Source organism: Puccinia triticina, chromosome 2A (assembly GCF_026914185.1).
Source record: "Puccinia triticina chromosome 2A, complete sequence".
Lineage (NCBI taxonomy): Eukaryota > Fungi > Basidiomycota > Pucciniomycetes > Pucciniales > Pucciniaceae > Puccinia > Puccinia triticina.
The window spans coordinates 8,048,358-8,069,121 of record NC_070559.1 but is presented as its reverse complement, the minus strand read 5'-3'; the positions used below and the strand labels follow the sequence as shown (position 1 = coordinate 8,069,121).

Here is a 20,764-nt window from a genome sequence, read left to right as displayed (position 1 = left end):
CAAGACTTACATAATTTACCTTTGGCTGAGGTCAAGATGGCAGATCGTCAACAAAACTCCGGAATATGTAACCGAACCAACTTTGAGGAAGAATTTGATTGTAGTGGCCGACCACTGAATACCATAGCACCGCTGACACATGCATGCCCATTGGGATTTGTGAATATAACTATTAACGGACAAAAGATCAAGGCGTTAGTTGATAGTGGCGCAGAACTGAACATCATGCCGGAAACTGTGGCTCTGCAATTGCAATTACCTACTAGGGAAATCAGTATGAATATTACGGGTATTGGTGGCCACTCTTCACCCATCGTGGGATTAGCAGAGGCCATCCCATTCCATATAGACGCAGAGGACAACAAAGCAGCCAATTTTTTTATTGTGAGAGGGAAGGTATATACAGTGTTGGGAAGACCATTTTTGGCGGATCACAAAGTACGCCTGGAGTTGTCCAAAGCACGAGGAGAAATTTTGAGTTACGAGCTATGGGATGGAGAAAGGTTATGTATACCAATATGCGCTCCAGAAGTTCCAGGATGGGAAATGGCACCCCCTCGAAGGATTGCCAGTAAGTGTTCCCATAGCATTCAGGTGAGTGAATATCAGCTTAAGGAGACAGCAACGGATGGAGCGGGCAGCAGGGCGGATATTGGTACAGATAGGGGGTCAAGCAGCGGAGAGGATAGTGGTACGGATAGCGGGTCAAATAGTAGAGCGGATATGGGTTGCAATGAAGGAACGGACGGTGGAACAGCCAGCGGGATGGATACTGGAACAGATGCCGGCTCAAATAACGAATTATATAACAGCACAGGGTTCACAGAAGAGAGTAGACCTGTATATGGGCCATTGAACACTCCTTCAGATACTCTGTCAAATTGTACGGGATTTGTGTTGAAGGAAACAGGTAAAGATGATGAGGAAAGGGGAATACAAGATCATTCTTCAGACACACCTGATCTCCATAAAACCAAGCAGGTGCCTTTAGAGCAAGAATGGCAGTCACATCCTTCGTCTGAAATGAGGAAAGATTGGCATACAGAGTGGGAACAACTACCGTTGTGGATGGGCACTCATACTGCTCCAGAACCAAAGCTGTTTCCAATAAGTGCTGATTATATTGATGAGGGGTATCCAGTAAAAGAATTCCTGCGCATTTATCCAGAAAATTATGGTTGCACAACTGAAGGGGTTTGGAAAGAGCTCCCTGGGCACCCCGTTGGACGAATAGGATTTATGATGTTGCTAAATTACGACGGGACCATGGGATATCTTCAAAATGACACCATTTGGCCGGAAATCTGGTGGATTGCATCTACGGAACGGTTTGGAATGTACGTTGGCAGCACTCGAGGAATTATTGATACGGCAGAACTGGAGATGCGGTATGATTTGCACGATCGGAGGGGGGAGGAGGAGGAGTTCTTGAGACGTGTATGCGCAAAGATGGTGCTGTTGTTTGGGAGATTCAGCTGGGATCTATTCAAATGGGCGCTACGGGACGAACAAGATCAACTTGGTATGGACTTCAGAACCTTCTGGGCAGATTGGGAGTATTCTGCAATTGCAGAATAGCCCCCACACATAGCAGATTACGGATTGGTGTATATAGGATAGATTCTGGAAGAAATTTACTTGATAGCTTCAATCTTCTTGGCACTCCACCTTGCGGGGATTGGTCATGTATTTTTTCAGGTTTCAGTTTTCCCCTGCCATTTAGGGCTCATTACTCTCAGGAGGGGTCAGGTTTGTCTTATTTTTATTTTATTCCTATCAGAAGTATAAAGCTAACAGAATAGGAAGGAGACCCTTTGTCTTTATGTGTAGAGCTAACAGGAGTGGAATGTTTCTAGAGCTACCAAGATGGGAAGCGGACACAATATTTTATTTCCAGAGCTGACAGGATTGGAAGGAGACATGTTTGTTTTTAAGGCTAACAAGATTGGAAAGAGACTTTTTTTCTTTTTTTTATATTTAGAAGCTAACAGGACAGGTAGGGAGCAGCTTTGTTTTTGTATTTTTTAGATAAGAGGAGGTCTTGGGAGTCGGGCTGAAATATCAGTGGCCTTGGATGAAAAGAGGAAGGGAGAATGGTCAGAGTTGAGGGTTGGTAGGGTCATAGCCAGGAACGGTACGAGTATTTATGTAGTTGAAGCAAAGGATAGCTGCGCAAAGGGTGCGAAACACTAATCGCGCTTGGGAATTGGGGTCGTCGAGTAACACCAACCTATGGGAAGAAGGAGCGTTCGGGACTGTGCTTGTATCAGTTGATAGTTAGGAGTGTGGATGGGAGGAGAAGAGTAGGAAGTAATGCTCACAAATTAGCGCTATGGGCAATGAACCAACCTTCAAGCAAGTCGGCGTCTAAGCGGAGAAGGTTATGGTGATTAGCGTCGGGGTGATTGGCGGGAAATCTGGCCAACATGGCCCGAAGAGACACTAGAAGATTGTAGAACTGCGCGGCTAGGAAAGCAGAGCTGAAGTGTCCATCAGTGTACACTTCAGCAATCTGTGCGGCTCGAGGACGAGGGGTCGGCGGCATGTCAGGAGGAGATGGAGGGGTAGGAGGCATTTCAGTTGGAGGCGACGAAGACGTCGGAGGAGGGGAAAGTGGGGAATAGCGTTGGCGACGATTCGGGCGCTCTGGGCCGACGGGAGTCGGAGACTCTGGAGCCCAGCGATGACGAAGGGCAGGTGGAGGCGATCGAAGGACGAACGGAGCAGCTTGTGCCCATTGAGGTGAGTGGATTGGCGAGGGCGTGCGAAGGTTTGCAAGTATAGGAGGAGACCCGACCGTGAACGCAGGAGCACGAGCGTTCTGAAGATAGCCGCCAGCGGCGGTGGAGAAGCGAGCAGTAGCAATATAGGGAGGAGGTGCCTCATCTGGAGTACCTTCTTCTTCAAGAGGTTCGATAAACGACGGACGCGCCGTCGTCGGGGCCTAAAATGAGATGGGGGGGGTGTACTATGTTAGGAGGCAGGTATTGAGGAGATAGCTTGAGCGAGGGCGTACCCTTTCAGTCACAGGAGAGGAAGCAGTATCGCGCGGGGCCTCTGGGACAACAACAACGCCGGTGGACTCGTGAGAAGACATTCTAAACAAGGTGGTATGGTATTTCTCTAACAAGTCGAGACAGAAAGCAATATTAGTCTCAAAAATAAAGCCAGAAAACAGTAGAATTGGCTGTAAGATGGTGCTCTAATCTCTTTGTTGGTAGTGAAAACTGGAGAGGGAACGAAGGAGGGAGGGAGGAACTGGGGACGCACCTTGATCCCGAAAATTTTTGTGCAAACCCGATTGGCGAAACTGAGAGAAACATCTGGATATGGCAGCGTAGCTGACGGCGCTGTACCAAGCGTTGTCAGCCTATTGAAAATGGTCTTCGCAATTAAGGTCACTCACCTTCTTCTGCCGCGAAGGTGAAGAGCTTGAACTGCTTCATTAGATCTGGTTGGCGGAATGGAGGTAGAGAGTAGCGGCCGCATGGATAAGAGCCGAGGTCTGCCGCTGTTCAGGGGATCGACGTATGTGTTTATATGAAGGGAATAAGGTTTCTATTCACTCAAACCAATATCGGGGTGCAGAGGCGCGCAAGGACGGATCGGATCGAGCTGTTTTATTGGCAAGTTACGGAGCGCGGAGCGGATTTTAGGAAGGTCTCTACGACTTGGGGACGACCTTGTAGCACTCTGACCCGCGCGAGCGCGAGCAAAGCGCAGTAGATTCTAACATAAGGGACCGCACCCATGGTGTTGTGGCTACATGGCGAGAAAATCAACAAGGAAACTTTTTTTGTTTTGCGCGTTCTAGCTGGTAAGTTATTCTATTTTTCCTGGTTAACAAAATCAGGAGAAGAATGAGATTGGAAAGAGAGAGAAATAAATAAATAAAGCTGAGTAAAAATTGAAATAAAATTAAAATTATACATTTGTGTGTAGGCAGCAATTAAGTTTGTTAGCTGAGGGCAGGGGTGGGCAAATTCAAACCAAACTAACTCATGAATAAGAACAACAGAATTTAAGAAAGACTATGCGCTCAAGTGAACAAAATTAACTCCAACAGCCATAACTAACCGTTACTTTTACAGCAGCAGAACCAGTTACTGACCAGTTAAATTGATAATTTCAGCAGAAATTTTAGACAGGATGGACAACATAGTTTGTGCAGCAAAGTACAAGGGGGTTGCAAAGAAGATTCGACCGGTAAATCAGCCTATGCCGCAAGGACTTAACCCGCCATTGGAAAGACCAAAGTTATCTCGGGATCCTTATCAGACACCTCTCACGCCATTTCCACCAGAGTTTAGAGAAACAAGAAGAGTTACAGCGAAGAGGTTAGAAGCAGTAAACTTTGGACCTCCCAATTGGTTGAGAAAAGAGGAGTTAAAATTGTTGAAGTATGTGATTGTGTTGCGGGAGAAGGCTATTGCTTTTACGGAAGAAGAACGGGGAATACTTAGACATGAATACGGACAACCTTACAAAATACCGGTGATCAATCATGAACCTTGGCAACAGCGGCCAATCCCCATCCCAAATGCAATAAGAAACGATTTTATTGAGTTGGTAAGGAAGAGGATTCAAACAGGACTCTACGAGCAATCAACTTCCAGCTATTCTAGTCCGGTTTTTTGTGTGGCAAAATCAAATGGTAAGTTACGGATTGTACATGATTTGCAGCAGCTGAATAAAGTCACTATTAAAGATGCAGGATTACCTCCAAAAATAGAAGAATTTGTGGATTCTTTTGCAGGGAGAGCTTGTTACGGATTGGGCGACATCATGGGCGGTTACGACGAACGAGAACTGGATCCAGCTTCAAGACCTCTTACGACGTTTGAAACACCCTTGGGGCGGTTACAACTAACTAGATTACCTCAGGGTGCAACAAACTCAGTGGCAGTATATCAGGCGCAGATGACGTGGATACTTCAAGAGGAACTGCCAGAACATGTAGGAATATTTATTGATGATGGCGGAATTAAGGGACCTAAGTCAGACTATGGTGGCGCTACATTGGATGAGAATCCAAATATTCGACAATTCATTTGGGAATATGCAATCACATTGGAAAGGATTTTATTTTGGATTGAGGAAGCAGGGCTCACAATATCAGGAGAGAAGTTTGCCTGTTGTGTTCCGGCTTTGGATATTGTAGGTCATGTGGTATCACAGGAGGGGAGGACTATATCAGTAAAGAAACAAAACAAGGTTCAGACTTGGCCTCCACTTACATCAAAGAAGGATGTCAGGCAATTTTTAGGCTTGTGTGTTTACGTCAGGATGTTCATCAAGGATTTTTCAGCAATAGCAGCACCATTACGGCGGCTGACACGAATAGATACAGAATTTATTTGGACACAGGAATGTGAAGAAGCATTTAAATCACTGAAGCGGATTGTAGGGGAGGAGATTGTATTAAAAGGATTGGACTACGGAGAGGACGCAGGGAAGATCAAACTGGCAATAGACTCAAGTTATTTAGCGGCAGGCGCAGTGCTCATGCAGGAAGATAAGGATGGATTAGATAGGCCAGTGTTGTATGAATCAGTAAGTTTCACGGACAAGGAATCAGAATATGCACAGTCAAAGCTGGAGCTCCTGGGAGTTAAGAAGATCCTGAAGAAACTTCAGATATTATTGTGGGGACAACATTTCAAATTACAGGTAGACGCAAAAGCCCTCATACAGATGATTAATACCCCCAGTTTGCCAAGTGCGCCAATGACACAATGGGTGGCGTTTATTCAGCTCTTTTATTTTGAATTGGTACATAAGCCCGGAAAGACATTTACAATGCCGGATGGGTTATCAAGACGACCATTGGATAAGGACGACGTGGCAAGGGACGCGGACGAGGAAGACGGCTGGGTGAAACCTCACCCCGGAATGGGAGTAAAATCAGTTGGAATCGTGGAAACTCAAGTTACGGGAGCAGGAGTACAGCAAGTTGGATTCTGGAAACGAATGAGAGATTATCTGGAGACACTTATGCGGCCAACAGATTGTTCAGACACAGAGTTCCAGAAAATTAAAAGGAGATCAGCTAACTATTTTTTACAGGACGGACAACTAAGGAAGAGAAATGTACCATACAGTCAGGTAATTGTATCTGTTCCGTTGACTCAACAGAAGATAATGAAGGCAATGCATGAGGAGTTAGGTCATCGTGGAGCAACAGAAACCTATCAAAGAATCAAATTGCGGTACTGGTGGGAAGGAATGAAGAAGATCATCAAGAAGTGGGTTCAGTCATGTGAGAGTTGTCAGAAGAGGAGTCGAATATTGCAGAAGGAGGACGGAAAGGCAACATACAAGACAACATTGTTTGAGAGGGTTAGTATGGATGCAGTTCATGTCAAAGCAGGTAAGTGGAAATATTTAGTGGTGGCAAGGGATGATTTCTCAGGATGGGTGGAGACAGTGGCACTGGCAAAGTTGAGCTCAAAGAACGTGGCGGACTGGTTTCTGGCGGAATGGATTTATCGATATGGCGTGCCTAAGGAAGTTACAGTGGACGGAGGGGCAGAATTCAAGAAAGAACTTCAAAAAGCAATGCGGCGAGTTGGAACAAATCTCCGGATGGTGACACCGTATTACCCAGAAGCACAAGGAATGGTAGAAAGAGGGCACAAAGAAATCAAAGATGCTTTGACCAAGATGTGCGGAGAAGATGGAAAGAAATGGAAGGAGTATTTACCATTGGTGACATTTGCAGATAGGATTTCAACAAAGAGGACAACAGGATATTCACCTTATGAGCTTCAGTTTGGTCAACTGGCTGTCTTGCCAGTGGATCAGGAGCTAGGAAGCTTTCTCACAGTAAATTGGTCGGAAATTCAGACAACAGCGGAATTATTGGAAGCAAGGGCAAAACAGTTGGCGGCCAAGGAAGACATGATGGAGGAAGCTCATCAGAGGATGAAGAAAGCCCGGGAAACATCGGTTCGTTATTGGGACAGGAGACTAGCACATCGATTAAGGAAGCCCCTCAAGCCAGGTGACTGGGTGCTTGTGTACAACAAAGCCCTGGAAACACAATGGGGAAATTTGTTCAGACATAAATGGAACGGACCATATAGAATAGTTAAGCAGATAAAGAATGGACCCTATGTGCTAGCTGAATTGGATGGAACCATTCTTACCAGGACATTTGCGGCAAATCACGTGAAACGGTTCTACCCGCGGGGAGAGTCTCAAGAAGAAGAAGGAGAAGAATTAACACAGGAGGAACAAGAGGAGGCACAAGAAGAGGAGGTTGAGAGTCAGGGAGAACCTGAGGAAGAAGAGACTGAAGAGGAGGAGGAAGATGAAGAAGATGATAGCACAGAGTAATTAGGAAGTCAGGGTTTTGAATATATGATTAGTTGGTAAAAAAGTTATTGTATTGGAAAGCATTTGGTAGGCAAACAGTTTCCTTTGTTTAGCTGAGGGAATAGGGTGGGCCAATTCAACACAAATTACAAGCAATTTAGCACAGCAGTAGTCATTCATTAGGAGATTAAAGGGATAGGAGAACGGATGAATTCATATTTGGAACAGGAAAATACAAACAGGCAATGTGGATGGCGTGGAATGGACGTTGGAAACGTACGGCCAAATAACGGGACGAGATAGGAATTTGCGGATTAGCGGGGTTCATCAATTGCGGACATCAGGATTGGACTATCTGGAGAATCAGATTGGGTGGGTATCATGCGGAAAGGACAAAGGAGTCTAGACCTTATTGAATACTAATGTTCAACAACCTTTTGTGGAATAAACGGGCCTTTTCCTTGGGACAATGTCATTAGAATGAAGAAGAAGAGGGATTGAATTTGGAATGTTTTTTTTCGTCTTGCATTGGATCGTGGATGGGCATCAGAGAATGACACCTGGGATTACAGTGGAGATTGAGTGGTGAAGGTTGATGTTGGGCACTTGGAATTGGACCTAGTTTGTAGGGAGGGGAGATGAATCAGTCATTCGGGAGTTCTTTATTTCAACTGGCACTTGGGTATACTAGGACGACATCTGTTGGACGCACAAAAACGGAACATGGCGTATTGGATTGGGGCAAATGGAAATCACAACAATTTGAGGATTCTTTTCAGTGAATAGTTGAGCAGGTTCTTTTGGCATTTGTCACGAATGCTGTGGACAGCATTAAGTTGGGGGTGGATGTGGTGTTCCATATGCGTGACAATGCCAAAAGCACATTGCAGAAGTATTATAGTATAGGGAGTGTGTAATACAGTGCGGGGGAAGAAGGGAAGAAGGAGCAAGATGGGAGGAGAGGCCTTGACCCCCAACATTGGGAATGGAACAGGTTAGACAGTGGATGCAGAGTGTGTGGAAGAGGATGGAAGATGGCTTGGTTGCATAGCAACACATGACATCATGCAGCGCAGTACATGCATGAAAGTGCTGTGTAGCTCAAGCGCCTCATGCAGCATATATCCCTCATTGTTTGTACGCATAGTACAGCATATGCAGGTAGATAAGCTGTACAGGAAGTGTCTCCCGCAGCATAAATCCCTCATTGTTTGTACATGTAGCACAGCATATGCAGGCAGATAAGCTGTACAGGAAGTGTCTCCTGCAGCATAAATCTCTCATTGTTTGTACATGAAGCACATCATATGCAGGTCGATAAGATGTACAGGAGGCGTCTCCTGCAGCATAAATCCCTCATTGTTTGTAAGGCAGTGCAGCACACGCATGCAGATGCTGTGTAGTTGAGTGTCTCCTGCAGCATAAACCCCTTGTTGTTTGTACATGCAGCGCAGTAAATGCATGAGAGGCTGTGTAGTTGAGATCCCCTGCAGCAATAATCCCTCATGGGGAGCTTCCCTGGAGCAAAAATCCCTCACCCTTCAATATATAAGAAGGCCCTTTCTCCCCTCATCAGACTTTTCCCCATCAGCCTACAGAGGTTTGGTCACAGTGGTTAGTTAGTTACGGTAGTTAGTTAGTGTTGCAATCAGCCTACAGAGGTTTGGTCACAGTGGTTAGTTTAGTTACAGTGGTAGTTTAGTGGTATTTTGGTGGTAGTGGTAGTGGTAGTGGTAGTGTTAAGTTTGAGTCAGTAGTAGTAGTAGTAGTCAGGAGCTCTAGTAGTAATTAAAGTGCCTTATCAAGAGATTGTTAAGGAAGAGATTATTACCAACTTCATCAACAACAATTATAACAAGTAGTAGTAGTGTAGTAGCAACCAGGAGCTCTAGTATTGATTAAAGTGCCTTATCAAGAGATTGCTTAAGGAAGAGATCATTACCAACCTTCTCATCAACAACCCAACATCAACAACAATTGTATTTTACATAATTGATCCCACTGGATTACATTATCCCTCCAGCATCAGAAGTTGTAACAGATCTGCAAGAATAGTGATTTGAGGAATCTAGGTCTGATAGAGATTACTATACAAAAGTAAGATCTATCTTGGAATCAGCCACATCTTTATAAATATTGATTACAAGACTCTTAGTTATTTGCATAGTACCATTAGAGGGGCAGGTCTTTCAAACCACCCGTAAGTTGTAATAGCCTTTCAACCTATTAGCAATTTATTTCCCCCTCAGAGGATATTTTCACCAAATAAACATTTTAGTGTCCCACAAGAGTCCCTACAGCGGCTCTCCGCTTCTCTGTTGTTTAGAGTTCATCCTTTGGGTATATAAACCCTATGTTTCTCTCTCCGTTGGTTGTTCTTCAGTCATCTAGTTCCATTTCCTTGTCACTTAGCTTTTAGCGTTTCTTTCTAGCTATTTCAATTACATTTCACAGCGTTCTTTGTGTTCTTCCATGCAGCAGCCAGCTAACTTAGCTAATTTCCCTCCTTGGGCCCGGGGAGCGAAGCGACCTCCAAAGGAGGGACTTACGCGCTATGTCTACCCCGCAGCCTGAGAGAATTTCAACTTTTGGTGGGCACTTTTTTATAATCAACATAGCACATGGGTCTCTGGACCAAATTCCTTCTAGTTTTCATTTCTGGGACCACCCAAGCTGTCCCCATCTATGTACTATTTCCATCTCCCCCCATCCCTTTTCTTTGATCTGCAATACCCTTTGTAATATCATTAGTTTTGGATCCTGTACAGTGCAAGATGTGTAATGAAGGATGAAGTAGACATGATGGTGGTCATAAAAAAGTAATTTGAGTGCCACTCAAGGCTTCAAAAAATTTGAAAAATATGTAGGAAGATTCTCCATGGTCTTCTGCATCTTTTGTTCCCCCAACACCTAATCACCCAATGAGAATTGGTGCTGCTACAAAACATGAAAAATAGCATTTTTGAAATTCTCTCAGGCCACGAGGTCAACATAGCGCATAAGTCCCTCCTTCGGAGAGTCCCTGCGGGACGGCGTCCCCCCTCCACATAGAGAGGTAGCGCAGCCAGTAGCCCCTTGAGTCCTGCGGCCTTGCCAGCTACAATTGTTCCACTACCGCATCCTTTCCTCACTGAGTTTGGATTCTGATACCGTGCGTGCTAGAGCTTACCGTGACGCATTCCTTTTCGTCAGGTTTGCATTTGCTGCGCCAGGCGTCTCATAGAGTTGAAGAGCAGCTCGGACATCCTTCAGGCATTCTCTCCCCTCCATCCTCATCCAAGCCGAGCGACAAGAACATTGTCGATCTTGACCGTGTCCGATTGGTCCGCCTTCAGCCTCTCGCCCGGCCGCCTCCCTTCAACTCTTACAACTCTTACAGACCCCACATCCTCATCCGAGCCGAGCGACAAGAACAATCGTTGATCTTGACCGTGTCCGATTGGTCCGCCTTCAGCCTCTCGCCCGGCCGCCTCCCTTCAACTCTTGCAGACCCCACATCCTCATCCGAGCCGAGCGACAAGAACATTGTGTCTATCGGGGCTACGTTGACCTCACCATGGCCGTTGCGGCGCGCAAAGGCCTCATCAGCCTCGTCGTCCGCAACGCCGAGAGTATGTACCATCCGTTGGTGAACAAAAGGCGATTCAGCACCGTCCATCCACAATCCAGTAGCAAGCCCACCCTTTACATACCAACCGACTCAGCCCTGGCGGTCTTCATCAAACTAGTCGACAAGAAGGACAAAGAAACAGTTACGTCTCTCGTTGCACTGGCTGAAAGAATATTGGCCTCAGAGAAGCAAACTCAAGAGGGATTGCTCACCATCATAAAGATGTCAAATGAAAGGCAGGCGGAGGCAAACACGCAGATCCTTAGGTTGACTTCTCGGTTGGCCCCCCGGGCTGCATTTGGTATGATGGCCTCTCATCATTGTGTCTTAATCTGATAATAAAGCTCATGCAAATTTAATTTGTTTTACACTTTGATGGAATATCTAGAGTTTTATGAGGAGCTCCGTATGGTAAGCAGTAAAGGTCGAAATCGAAAAGAGCGCTGGTCAAATTACCTCGAAAATAATCCCCAAGTTGCCAAGCAGCTAAAGAGGAATCTGGAGGATCTTGACTTGCCAACACTGGCAAGTGAATGTTACAGACTGCTATCAGAAAAGTAAGATTCAGTGATCATAACAAGATAACCAACTGTCTTGGTGATGTAAAGCTGAAGATTTTATTCCTTTGAAATTAGGATTCACACCTTTAACTCTGATCATCTGGTTATAATACCTCAATCTCTTCCACCACAGATTGGAACATTTTTATTTAATGTCCTGGAAGAGATGCCAGCCAAAGTCAAATATGAAGATTCAATTGCTTAGTAACAGATGATCATGTATTTCTTTTTCTTTTTACAAGTCATGTGTTTTTTTGTAAGCAATTTAAAGATTAACAATAGGTCTTTAATAAATCTACTTGGGCTTCTGTGTTTATTGTTGGTTTTACTGGGCACACTAGAGGAGCAGTTTAACATCTATCTGACATAACAATCACCAAGTTAACCTGGGTACCCCTGGCAGGTGTGGGTACCACCTGTTTTTTTCAGCAATTCTGGATCAGGATTTTTGGTTTGAAGGCATTCATCATCAAGAAGCGCAACAAGCTCAACTACTGAGCTCATGAAGCATATCAAACTTAACCAAGTCCCTCCCCCGCCTGAGGCTTTGCCGGAGGGACTTACACCCTATCAGGAATTCTCGCGTGACAGTATTCTGAGTTTTGGTGGTACTCAACTTTGAGTGCCCAGAACTCAACCTTGATGATTAGCTAGCAATTCAAAAATTCATTGCATGATAGGCCTACATTGTCTCTTTCTTCTGATACAATTTGGGACCATCTCCTCTTCATCTTTGTGCTGTTTTTATTTTTTGAAAACTTTGCAAAACATGATTCCCCAGGTTTGGAGCGGATCACTAAACAACAAAGCCCGTGCGCAATTGGCAGATCTGATACAACGTGATATCACGTACGTGCATTAGCCTTGATCAATCCTTGAAGCGGTTGTGTTTTTGGCGCTAAGTAATAAGTTGGTCTGTGCTCATAAATCTCGGTGGTATGCTGGGATATGATAGTTATTTTCCTTTTATTTGAGATTTTACAAAAAAAATTATAAAAAAAAATGAACAAAGATACAAAGAATGGTAAAAATAAAACAAATAAGGGGATGAGGAGGCGCATCAGGAAAAATGGGCTTCAAGAACAGAGGATGAGATCTGCAGGAGTGGCAAGGAATATAACGTTTTCACGGATCAAATATCCAAAAGTCTCACGCAAGAATTCCTGATAGGGCATAAGTCCCTCCGGCGAAGCCTCAGGCGGGACTTAGTTAAGTTTGGAAGCATATGTGGTAGCACATTTGGAGAGTAGCAAAGGCTGGCTGTTTTATATACCGGATAGCAACAAGTTTGTCTCTTTGGCTATGGTCCGTTTTGTTGATAGTGTACCACAGATTACACTTCCTAAGATTCCAACTCCTTCCCCGGGTACTCCACTGCCTCAGAGTAAAATGTCTCTTGAGCTTATTGCCAGGCAAATAGAACTGGGCAACTTTGTCAACAAGGTTGAATTTGACAATCAAGAAATGATCATTGACGCAGTCCTGCAGTCGTGTGCGTTCTATGGCGTCAATATCCCTAAGACCTATAAGCAGACAATGAAATCATCTGATAAGGCTTCATGGGCAAATGTGATCTCTGAAGAATTGTCCAACTTACTTCAGATGGATGTGTGGGTTTCAAAACTCATGCCAAAGGATGTCCGCCCGCTTGATGGCTGGTGGGTATTTTCAAAGAAGTCACACCATGGGAGTTTGCTTGGTACTTGCATGCAAGTGCCATTGCACAATATTGTTTAAGAAACCTGTTAGATATATCCTGGAACTTGAGCCTCAATGTATGCTGAATTCATGATGAATTTATGTTTAATTTATGCTCAATTGAGCTGAAGGCACTTTGGAAAGGAGTTGAATTCAATTGAAAACTAGCTCCAACTTGACTCTAGTTATTAATGGAACTATTTTAGAACACAATTTCAACTACCTTGCAAACCAATCTCAAATACTTGGCAGAAACAAGGTATTTACCACGGGAATCATATATTTTTAGAGCTGGCCCCTATCATCTGTTGGCGGGTACTTGGCACCCATGGGCGGGTACCTGTGGAAGTGCGCAGGTTGAGGTATTCACCGGGTGCGGGTGTGGGTGTCCAGTCTGGGTCCAAATTTAGGCAGGTACCTGCACACAAATCACCATTCTGCACAGCTCTGCTTGCCCCTAGTGCCGATTGGGTACTAGGTACCTGTGGGTGGTTACCCGTTGAAGTACGCAGGTAACAGCCAGCAGGTGCGGGTGTTAATTCTGGGTCAAAATTCAGGAAGGTACCTGCACCCGCTGTGGGTACCCGGGTGCAAAGTGCCAGCTCTATATATTTCATTCTATCATGTGTTTATCGTAAATCCAAAAAAGCTTGAGATATGTTAGTGGTACACAAAAAGATATGTGTGTAAGTTTGTGTGACACATTCTTTAGTTGCTGAATTTTTTCACAAAATATTTGAAGTTCTTGGAAAAGTCCAGCAGAAAAAACCTCATGTTAATCAGGAGTTGTGTATGACTTGAGAAAATATCCCCAAAATCATTTGTGTACATATGGCTGAATGTTTTAAACAATTTTTGAAGGGTCCACCTAAGCCCCTGGCTCTGCATGAGCACTCAGGTTGGCATCACTTGGCTCAGTGATGAAAAATGTGACACACCAGCACACATGTGTAAATTTGTGTTACACATTCTTCAGCTGCTAATTCTTGTCCCAAGGGAGTTAAAATTGTGGGACAAGTCAAGGGGAGCCTCAGATTACCCAGGGTTTGTGAATGAATTCATAAAATCTAGTCTAAGCCCCCCAAGAAAATTGTTGGGAAAGACTTCAATAAAATTCTTGAAAACTTTAACATACTTTTTATAAGTTTCAACGTTGAAGGTATGAGAACCTAGCAGTTGAACCAAAAAATGAATTGAGTGCGTGTGAAGAAAGAGGAAAGAGCTCAGGCAAACCGAAAATCAAGGAATAAAGTCGTTGAAAAAGAAAAAGGTGGATCACTTGTCAAAAGAAAAAAAGTTTGAAAGTTTGAAGATCAAGAAGTATGTAAGTTGAAAGAAGTAAAAGCAAGCTCACTGTAAAGCTCAAAAGTGTTCCTGAGAACCTTTTGCTGAGTGCAGAAAGGGTTGTATGAGGTTACCTCTGCCTTTCCTGGGTCACTAGACACTAAAACAAGCCCCCCAATCTACGATTGGAAGGTTTATGTAGTGATAGTGGAGGTGTATCAAAAGATAGCCTAATTTGAGCAGGTGGCTTAAGGGTTATGGTGATGTAGCTGATGTGTAAGTGTTGTAATGAGGTTGTAATTTTTATGTAAGGGTGTAAAACCACAATATAGAGTAGGGCTAATACTGTAGAGTGAGCAAGTATTGTACTGTTATGGGGTAAGCTGAGTGCAAGTAGTTTGTTGAGAGAAATTACAACTGGGGAGGGAGGAGAGCCTCCTTAAATAGAAAGGAGTGAGATATTTTAGGTCCAGGGGAACAAGATAATGAGGGGTTTTAGCTGCCCTGAAAGCTACAATGAGGTATTTTGGCTGGTGGTTGACAGGTCACATGAGGTCATGATGTCACATGAGGGAATTGAGCTAGTGAGAAATAGGAGGTGAGATGTTTTAGCTGGCCTGGCCTGTCAACTGATGTCATCTGCAAGCTGCATGAGGGGTTTTTGCTATCTTGACACCTGCATGATGTCATCTGTCAACTGTCAGACTGCAGCCCCTATTACACTAGTCTGCATGCACCTGCATACGACTGCATAAGCCTGCATCAAGTGTGCATAACACTGCATGACACTGCATGACATGTGCATAGCACAAATGAAATGAGTGCAGATGATGAGGTAAAGGATATGTGAAGGGTAGACAAACTGTCAGGGTGGTACATGAAACTGATTACATGTCCTGGGTAAGTGTGGTTCATGTAACGGATTACATGACCTGAGTATGGTGTTTGTGTGTGTGAAACTGACTGATGGTGTCTTGAAAGGGTTGTAACTGGTGATCCAGAGGGGTTTAAGGTGTGTTGTCCATGGTGGCCTGTGTAGTTTCGGCCGTAGAATTCAGTGGTGCCGCCATATTGGTTGATTTGAGAGTGTACATATGAGAAAAAAGGAAATTTTGAAATGGGCTAGATGGGTAACCATAAAGCATACCACATTGCTACCACTGTAACCGCGGGGCACAGGACTAAGAGGCTAAGATGACTGCAGCAAAGCAAGTAGGCTAAAAAGCGATGAAATGCAAGAAGAAAGCTGAAACGGTGCTAACAATGGAAATGACAATGAAAAATGGTGAGGAGACAATGGGTTTATATACCCAAGGAACAACCTAAGGAGGCAAGCGCATAAAACAGAGACAGTGCGGAGAGCCGCTACACAAGGGCCAAATCAAGCGTAACAAAGCCCGCGGCACCGCCAAGCTGTAGGTGCAAGCAGGGCTTACAACTAACACTGAGATTCTTGCATGAGAGAATCTCAAAATGAAGCATGGGAATTCTTTCTCTTTGATTATAAAATCAGGTTTTCATTTTCTTCCATCCATATTCTATCCCAGCTGAGCGCCAGCATCTTGGCTACAATCCTACATAGGTAGCCACCCCCCAAGTGTTTTAATTTATTTTCTATCTTTTTTGGAAATTAGTGATTTCTTGAAGACTTGTCTAACTTTTACAGTTTTATCTCCCACCTGAATTAAATCTTAATTAAAAACACGCCTCCCTTGCCAGTAAGCGGCCAAGTATCTCAAACTTTGAATATTTTTTGGGGACAAGGGCGATGGAATCCCAAAATTCTGAAGAGACAGTTGGATTCAAAAAAATACAAGCTTCCATTTGTTAAGACAAAAAATGAACTTGTCAAAAACTGTGGTCTGCAGGTGGTGATTACATCAGCCACCACCAAAACATCCAGATTCTCTCAGGCCAAAATGCCTGATAATTCATAAGTCCTCTCCCTGCGGGAGAGATCTTGATGCTATGCATCTCTCTCAGGCCAAATGGGTGCCCCCCAGCCCCTTTGGGGACAAGGGCTTAGATACGTTTGGGGCCAAATGGCCTAGAACAGATGAAACCGGGGCCTGAAACCTGGGCCAAGGGCGTGGCCTAGTCCAGGTGAGGTTTTTCAGGGCCTAAGATCATCTCCAACGGCCTGGGGGGCAGTTGGCTTGTGTTCCCCGGCCCGCAGACACAGTTCACAGCAGTAGCGGCTCAGCTCCAATTAAGTATGGACTGGCAGTTTAAGCCACAATCCAACTGAAAGCTCACTCCTCCAGCGCCACCCACCAGCACCCACCACCCTCTCCAAGCCTGATTCCGGTCATCGGGATGCACACATATTGATGACTGGAACGTTCTGGTCGTTGGGACGCATGTATCTTGATGACTGGAGCAAACCCGGTCATCAAGTGGAGGAAACACTGCTCTTGATGACCAGAACGGACCCGGTCATTGAAGGGAGTGTTTACTCCTCTCGATAAACGGAACAGACCTAGTCATTGAGGAGTGTTTACTCCTCTTGATGACCGGTACGGACCCAGTCATTGAGGGGAGTGTTTACTCCTCTCGATGACCGGAGAGAACTGGTCATCACTCCCCTCGATGACCGGAGAGAACCAGTCATCACTCCCCTCAATGACTGGGTCCATTCTGGTCATGTTTACTCCTCTCAATGACCGGAGATAACCGGTCACCAAGGGGAGTGTTTACTGTTGTAGTGTGAGCAGTGGATAGTGTAATAGTATTGCTAGCCCCAGGCCAAAGGGGAAGTACCTTCTCCTCTGGGCTGAGCCGCAGCCAAGTAGGCTATGTGACATATGTCACAACACCCACCCCCTCGGCAAGGCTCTAAGAAACCTGGCAGGGGGCTCCATCTACATACAAAAATGAGAGACAGAAGTCAGAGAAAGTAGAGTTGAACAAGTGGATAAAATGAATAAAATTGAGAATCTAGTTGTAATCCCCATTTCACTATCATTTTAAACACCAGATTCGGATTGTTGATATTCAGATTGGTCACTGAAGGCATTGTGGAGATCATCGACATCGACATCATAATGTTGAGATTGTTCCGAGGCATTGTCTTCTTGAGAGTATTCAGTGTTGGGAAGTGTTACTGTTGTTGTAATAGGATAAATTTTGATGATTTTGATCATTGTGATTGTTGACTACATCTAAGTTTGTTGGTTGGGGAAGAGGTGGTGGCAGGTGGTGATAGGGAAAAGGGACTGGTGGTAAAGGATAGATTGGGATTGGGAAAGATGAAGTGGGAGGAAAGATTGGTCGGGAATCTGAGACATGCTGGTGTGACATTTCAGTTGGCTGATAGATACCTTGATGATGCAGGTGAGGAACTGGAGCATGGTGGTAGGGGATCAGCATGGGGTGAAATGGTATTGGGACCGGCGGAGAAATCATTTGAGTGGGCTGGTACGGAAGTGGATCTGACTGTAGCATAGTTCCGGCATTGGTAGTTGCGTTGACAACAGTATTGTCGGCAAGATGAGATTGATCCGGAAGCTTGTTTCCATGTTGATTGCAATCAGAAGATGCAGACGGAGACTCCACCCTCATTGGCGCTGCTGGGGACAAACCCGGTTGATGATGCACGGGTTCTTCGGCATTGGTTTCAACATTCATCATTCCTATCTACATTTTTATTGTTGATTTTGGTTACATCGCCGCCGAATAAATCACCTGTGGCGTCTGATTCAAAGTTAGTCGGTTCTCCGCTGTCCGGGCCAAGATCTATCAGAAGATCAGATTGATTTTTGCTTATATTCAATGCGACACCAGATTGATCATCACCAGCATTCACACTTCCTTGGTTGGGATCATTCACATCACCGCTAGAAAACTGTTTTGCCACAGCGTCGTCACCGAGATCTGCTGATGCTGAGCGTCCTCCGCCTAGAAAATTTTCTGAGGAATCCTGGTTGAGCTCGCCGTTATGTTGAGGATTGTTCGGAGGTCCGTCATTCGGCAGCATTCGATTTGAGCTCCAAGTAGGATTGGGAGGCATAGAGCAACTTAGTTGGTCGGTATTGCAGGTTTTGTGAGCCGTTGAATTAGCATGCGGTGGGCAGCGTGCTGACAGAAAGTCTCTATGCGGCCGTTGTTTGTGATTCTTCTTCCACGCGCGAGACCGCTTTGTAGGTCGGTTCAATGGGATTGACCAAGGAAAACCACTACGTCCGAATTGTGGGGAAAGTGCGAATTGGCTAAAATCAGGCTGGAGTCCAGGGTTAGGGCCGTAGGGATTCATACATGCGGCGGATCCTAAAACAAAGCTCAAATCGGCAAGGAACAGCTGAATCCGATTGTAAGCACCTTGAGCGTGAGAGTCCATTGATCTGGAAACTTGCAGGACGTTGAGGCTGAAAAAAAAAAATTGAAGTTCAAGAGAGATCCGGGATGATTCGTTGGAGATTTATGAGATGAAAAAACAATTGAAAGCCGGGATTTGTTTGTCGGTAAATTGCTATCTGTCCGGTATTTTTTGTTGGGATTCTTCAGTTATTGGCTGGTATTCGGGGGCGAGACACCTTTAAGGGCTCATAACCTGTTGTAGTGTGAGCAGTGGATAGTGTAATAGTATTACTAGCCCCAGGCCAAAAGGGAAGTACCTTCTCCTCTGGGCTGAGCCGCAGCCGAGCAGGCTATGTGACATATGTCACAACATTTACTCCTCTCGATCATCAGAGAGAACCGTTCAATGAGGGGAGTGTTTAGTCCTCTCAATGATCAGAGAGAACCGGTCATCAAGGGGAGTGTTTACTCCTCTCAATGACCGGAAAAGACCCCGTTATCAAGACGAGGCTCGTTGATTCAATTGATGAAGTTTTTTTTTCTTGCTTGGTGAGCTGCAAGTTTTGATACTGTGTCATCCATCTTTGTGAGGTATGAAGACGAGCGGATGCAGGTGTGTGTGGTCAATTGTGTTGAAGTATGTACAACCGGAAGAAACAAGAAGATTCAAGATTACATAAACTACAAGAGCATAATCATGTAGTTAGAACCATAACCTAGTTAGTGATAGTCAAGCTTACACCACGGATGTTTGCTCAGCACTTGCGTGCAAGTGCCTTCAACCCTCTCTTTAGGAACCCTTTAAGATCTCGTTAAGGACTTGGCTCCAAGTGATGTGTAATTTTGTGCTGAATTTTTGCTGAAGTTATGCTGAATGTTTATGAAGTCATGTTGGAAAAGGTCTGATATCATATTGATACCAACTGCAACTTGACCGTATAAATTACTTTAACTATTTAAAAACAGATGTACAACCACACTGCAAGGAATTGTCAACTGCTTGGCAGAAACAATAGTTTCTTCTATTACCACTATATAATATATTTTGATTAATCATGGGGTAATACCAGGGGAGCTTGTTCAGCACTTGCATGCAATTCCAATCATTCAATGATTTTTTTAACCTTTTGAAATTTCTGCTGGAACACTATCAGCAATGTACACTCAATTTCCACTCAATTAACTTGGGGTCAATTCATGCTGAATTATTGTTGAATCAATGCTGAATTTAGCTCAAGGCAAGTTTTAAATGTGTTCAAGCTGGCGTGAGATTGAATTCCAAGGCTCTCCTGAAGATAAAAGAAACTTTTCCATGAGAACATCTTGTCAACTTGAATACCCAAATGTTTGGGAGGTATTCCTCAACTTCTTACAAAAGAGTGAGATTCATCCTTCTGAGATTCAGAAATTGCTCAAGATAAATCCTTGGAGCTTACAGAGAGTCTTTTCATACAAAATACGCCAAGCTGTTGATAGACTTGATATGTGAGCTTGGAAAAGAGGATTCTGATAACAAACTGGCAGAATTCCTGATTTATCTAGTGTCTATCTAAAATGAATTTCAGTCTGAACACAAAGATTTTGTAGTAAATTTGAAAACAGTTGGATGCATTAAATATTTAACAATGAATTTTTGGTGTGCTTTCTCTAAAATTAAATTCCTCTTTAACAGCTCTTTTAGATTGAATCTTCATTTTTCTCTGTGCCAGCTTTCCGGTATGTATGCATTTCCCAGGTTGGGTCTACTTGACAGGATGAGTGGATAATCTTGTATCAATTTAAATCTCAACATTTTAATCTTACTCCAAGTTATTTTGCTCTCTGGACTGATTTTATATTGAATCATCATATTCTAGATTGGTCCCCTTTGATTGTTTCAGGAATGATGTGGGGAGTAGTTTTTTGAAATATTTGCTATTAATTGAATGTGCATCATTTCCCATGCCAGTTGTCCCACCTGCAGATGCTATATTGGTTCTGCTTGACATTTTGCGTAAAT

At 44.2% G+C, this 20,764-nt stretch overlaps 1 protein-coding gene across 1 annotated transcript; it reads left to right on the top strand.

Annotated features, from left to right (window-relative positions):
- Positions 1-10,873: 10,873 nt before the first annotated feature.
- Positions 10,874-11,488, top strand: PtA15_2A868 (uncharacterized protein; the record flags this gene model as incomplete). Its single annotated transcript, XM_053166932.1, has 2 exons — positions 10,874-11,228; positions 11,316-11,488. 2 exons carry the CDS (start codon positions 10,874-10,876, stop codon positions 11,486-11,488), a joined length of 528 nt encoding a protein of 175 aa, XP_053018106.1.
- Positions 11,489-20,764: the final 9,276 nt, after the last annotated feature.